We start from the raw sequence: 4535 nt of genomic DNA on the forward strand, positions 1-4535 counted from the left end.
CTCCGCAGACCACTCCCCCTCCCCCTCCCCCTCCCCTTCGCAGTCCCCTAGTGAGCCCCGCCCCATTCACTCTGCCTCCGCCTGCCCGCCCCCCTCCCGCTTGCCCGCGCACCGCCCTAGTCTCTTCCCTTGATTGGCCGGGAGTTTGGTGACGTAGACGGCCAGGACTGAAAGTGGGCGGGGCCGGGCTCGGGCTATCGCGGTTTCAGGCTCGCTCGGCCCCAGCCGGGTTCCTCCGCAGCGCGTCCCTGCGGGGTGTGGGAGCGCGGCGGCGCCCGCGGTGTCCCTCCGCCGCCGGGCCGGGATGCCGAAGCGCTCCTGCCCCTTCGGGGACACGGCCCCGCTGCAGCTGAAAACCCGCGTGGGGCTGCGGGAGCTGAGCCGGGGCGCCCTGGGCGAGAAGTACCGGCGGGAGCTCTTCGGTGAGGGCCCGGGCGCGGGGCCGGGCGGGGCAGGTCGTAGCGCCCCATGGCTGCCCCGGGCGGGAGTCCCCGGCGGGGCGGGCGGGGATTGCGGGGCCTGGGTCTGGTCGGGGCGGCGGCGGCCCCAGCTTGTCCCGCTCGGGGTCGGTGTGTGAGGCTGGAGGACAGCGCCGTGGGGGGAGTTATGGGGGCGTCAGGCAGCAACTTTCTGATGGCAGCCGACGTTGAGGTCAACAAGCCGCAGCGTTATAACCCCTTGAACACAAGCTGTCACCGAGGGTGACCAGGCAGCAGCTGTGAAAAATTGGGGCCGGGGGTGGGGGGTAATAGGAGCCTATGTAAGAAAAAGATCTAAAAATCGGGACTGTCCCTATAAAATCATTACATCTGGTCACCCTGAATCTGTCACCTGGCAAAACGTTCCCAGGAAGTGTCCGTAATGCAGGCTCCTAGCCCTCCGACAGTGGTTTCCTTACTCTGCCCAGCCCTACATTTCTGCTAGCCAGGGAAGCAGCTTTTCTGTGGCTTTCCATGCCTGCGGTGAAATCGACACTGACCCATTTACGAACTCATCCTGCCAGGCCAAGGATGAGTCCCCAGTGTGCCCCTCTATAGGGCTGGGCTAACGTGCCCCTCTTCTTCTCATCCCTGTTGCTGCCTCCCAGAGAAGACCAAGGAGCTACTCTTCCGAGGCGCCCAGGCCTACATGGATAGTGTGTGGAAGGGAAACACAGTGGCGAACTTTCCAGAGCCACTTAAAGATGACCAGGAAACGTGTACAAGGTACAGTTGGAACGGACAAATGCTCATTGGGCAAGATGGAAAACTACTGAGGCATTCCCAAGCAATGGAAAAGAGTAAGTGATGTCTGGCTAATTATTTATTACATCAGCAGGTATCTGCAATATTGTTGATGGATTAGCAGCATAGGGAAGTGGACTTCATTAGTCTCCTTCAGCGAATGCACAGAACATATCTTTTTCTACTACAGTTGCTTAGCTATTGCTAATGAAATGTTTAGTAGCTGTCATGTAGCTCCCTTTTTGTTTAAAATATAATTTATTTAAGAACTGAGAGCCTCAGAATCAGTTTATGAATTTAATATAATCTGCTTGATAACCTTGATGTGGCATGCCATAAAAGTCTGTCTTTAATGAAACTTAATAGGTGGGCTATGTTTTGTGCTGATGCCTACAATAATGCACTTTAGCTGTCAAAATTTCCAACGCCACCAATGTAATTACAGTCATAACGTCAATATGGAGGTAATATACTATCCTGAACCTTGTAGATCTTTAAACATCTGATGCTCAAATCTTCTGTCCTGGTATAAGAATCTTAAAAACGTATTTCTAAAACAGCTCCACCAGTGGGAGTTTCCAAAGCGTGTTCCTCCTGCATAAGAACTGTTGACATCAAAGAAGCTTGCACACAGTGTGATCGTTTCGTATGCCAGAATTGCAGCAAACTCTGCAAGTGCTGTAATGCTGTTGCCTGTTCATTGTGTTCGATTATTGAGTAAGTGCAGCTTTTTAGAATATACTATTTCAATAAGGGAAAGGATGCAGTATGCATCAGATTGTGATAGTCCATTCATATGCTGTGCCTTCACATACTGTCTCTCAGGGGTGGGCAAACTACGGCCCACGGGACATCCCAGCCTGGCCCCCAAGCTCATGGCCTAGGAGGCTAACCGCCCCTCACCTGTAGCCTCAGCTCGCTTGCTCTGTCGCTGGCGCAATGCTCTGGGTGGCAGGACTGTGAGCTCCTGGGGCAGTGCAGCTGCAGATCCCTGCATGACGTGGCGTGGTGGCGGTGGCAGTGTGGCCTGGCTCCATCTGGGCAGCGTAGCTGTAGCATTGCCAGCCACTGGCGCTCCAGATAGCGTGGTAAGGGAGCAGGGGGGGTTTGATAGAGGGCAGGAGAGTTCAGGGTGGTGGTCAGGGGGCGGGGGTGTGGATGGTGTGTGTGTATGGGGGGGGGATGGGACGGGACACAGGGTTGAATGGGGGAAGGGGTTCCAGGGAGCAGTCAGGAAGGGGGGGTGTTGGAGGAGGCAGTCAGGGGACAGAGAGAAGGGGGGGTTTGGATGGGGGAGCGGCATCAGGAATGAGAGGAGGGGTTGGATGGGGCAACAGGGAGCGGGGGTGTGTGGATGGGGCAGAGGTCCCAGAGGGGCTGTCAGGGAACAGGGGGAGTTGGATGGGGCAGGAGTCTCGGGGCGGGGGGTAGATAGGAGGTGAGAGCTGGGCCACGACTCCCTCCCCTAACTGGCCCTCTATACAATTTACAAAGCCCAATGTGGCCCTCTGGCCAAAAAGTTTGCCCACGCTTGCTGTATCTTAATGTTGTACGCAAGTGATCCTGAAACTTCAGGGGGCATGTAGTTTTGTCTTTAAACTATGTGAAACAGGAGAGAATATTGTGTGTAATGTAATCTACTCTTACTGTAAGTGACTCAGCTTTCTATCCAAATTTCTTGGGAGGTGAGAAATGCATGTCTCATATCATAGGTCTATAGAACTGATAGAGGGAATACACACTTGTGAAGTAGCTGGAAAGAATTTATAGCACCATTAGTGTTTCCCTAACTGTGGGTTGGGACCTTATTTTAATGGGGTTGCTAGGGCTGGCTTAGACTTGGCTAAAAGCCAAGGCCTCTTGCCTGGGGCCAAAGCCTGAGAGTTTCAGTCCTGGGTGGCAGGGCTCAGCTTACAACCTCTTTTTCCCCCTCCCCTCCACCTGGGCTGAAGGGTTTTGCCCACTGCAGGTGGGGCTTGCATGGGATCAGCCTTCTCTCCTCCCTCTTCCGCTCCCCTCTCCCCTCGTAGTGTAGTAATTTTTGTTGTCGGAAGGGGTTCGCAGTGCAATGAAGTTTGAGAACCCCTGATCTAATGTAGAGAAATGGTGTAAGTCTTAGTTCTTTCAGGAGTCTTTTGTTTATGGTGAGTTTTGAAGAAAGGAGGGGAAGCCTTATACTGTGTCGAAAATAGTGTACACTCAGTTGACATATGACTGTTTTTGTTTCTCTTCTAGTTACAGTGATACTGGCGAGCAAGTTCTCTGCAATGGCTGCTCAATGTTTGAAGCCTGAAACTCTTAATGAACTATCAAAACATCTTTATGGCTAAGATATCAAGTGCCATGAAGAACATATTTATATCTGGATATCTGACCCTTCTAGTGTGTGGTATTAACAATGGGATTTCTATGCATTTTATGTGATATTTTTTTAATACTGTAGCTAAATAAACTTTTGTATATGTTTGAAGAGACTTCTGAATTACTCATGCTGTTATGTGATGCTACAGTTACCTTCAAGGACTGCCTCGAGCTGGGTTCTACTGGCATAGATAAGCATATTTCCCAGCACTACAAATAACACAACACACGTTTTGTGTCTGTTCAGTGGTTGCTATCTTTGAATACTGATTTATGGGTCAAAATAGTATCAATTGATGGTAGTGCTTTTTCATAGGGGGATGGCATTGTTCTAGACACACAACCTTTCATCTGCGAGGTCTAAGCTCAAACACTTGTCCTAGGTCACGTAGCTCAAAGCAGAGAAGGGAGTAGAATTTGACTCCCAATATGATCTGACTTGTGAACATTCTCTCCCAATCACATTATTGGCTGCCTGAATCTTCGTGGTTTCTTCTAGCATAACCTTGATCTACAAAAGATGCATGCATTGTACCTGCCCTCTTTTGGAGTACGCATCAGAAATCTAATTATTCAATAAGTAGCTTTATATGTAACTATATCTGGACATTAAGCTTGGTGCCTACCTCAATCAGAAACTGCAAACTGTCAGAGGGATAGGATACTTTTCCTAAAATATTTGATCTTTTTTTAAAGTAAACTTAAGGATCATAAAAAGTTATATCAAATGTGTGGGTTGTGGTTTTTTTGTTTTTGTTTTTTAAACAGTGATGTTAGCTCTACAACCTTCCTTCAGGCTTCTGTTTCTGTTAACAGTGAAAATAGCTTAAACCTGTACTTTGTGAATGTAAAACATTCCTTGATAGATGATGTTACTGTCCTTAAATATCGGGGGGGTTTTAGAGAGAGATTTTAGGAAACTATTTGAACAGAAAACAGTGGTTTTAAATT

General features: G+C 49.7%; 1 protein-coding gene across 1 annotated transcript; it reads left to right on the forward strand.

The window, feature by feature from the left end:
• The first annotated feature begins 201 nt into the window (after positions 1–201).
• Positions 202–3693, forward strand: SIVA1 (SIVA1 apoptosis inducing factor). The gene is made up of 4 exons (XM_050954256.1): positions 202–422; positions 1088–1279; positions 1784–1940; positions 3459–3693. Exons 1-4 carry the CDS (start codon positions 305–307, stop codon positions 3514–3516), a joined length of 525 nt encoding a protein of 174 aa, XP_050810213.1. The 5' UTR covers positions 202–304; the 3' UTR covers positions 3517–3693.
• Positions 3694–4535: the final 842 nt, after the last annotated feature.

The sequence above is a fragment of the Gopherus flavomarginatus genome, chromosome 5 (genome assembly GCF_025201925.1).
Source record: "Gopherus flavomarginatus isolate rGopFla2 chromosome 5, rGopFla2.mat.asm, whole genome shotgun sequence".
In the NCBI taxonomy this organism is placed as follows: domain Eukaryota; kingdom Metazoa; phylum Chordata; order Testudines; family Testudinidae; genus Gopherus; species Gopherus flavomarginatus.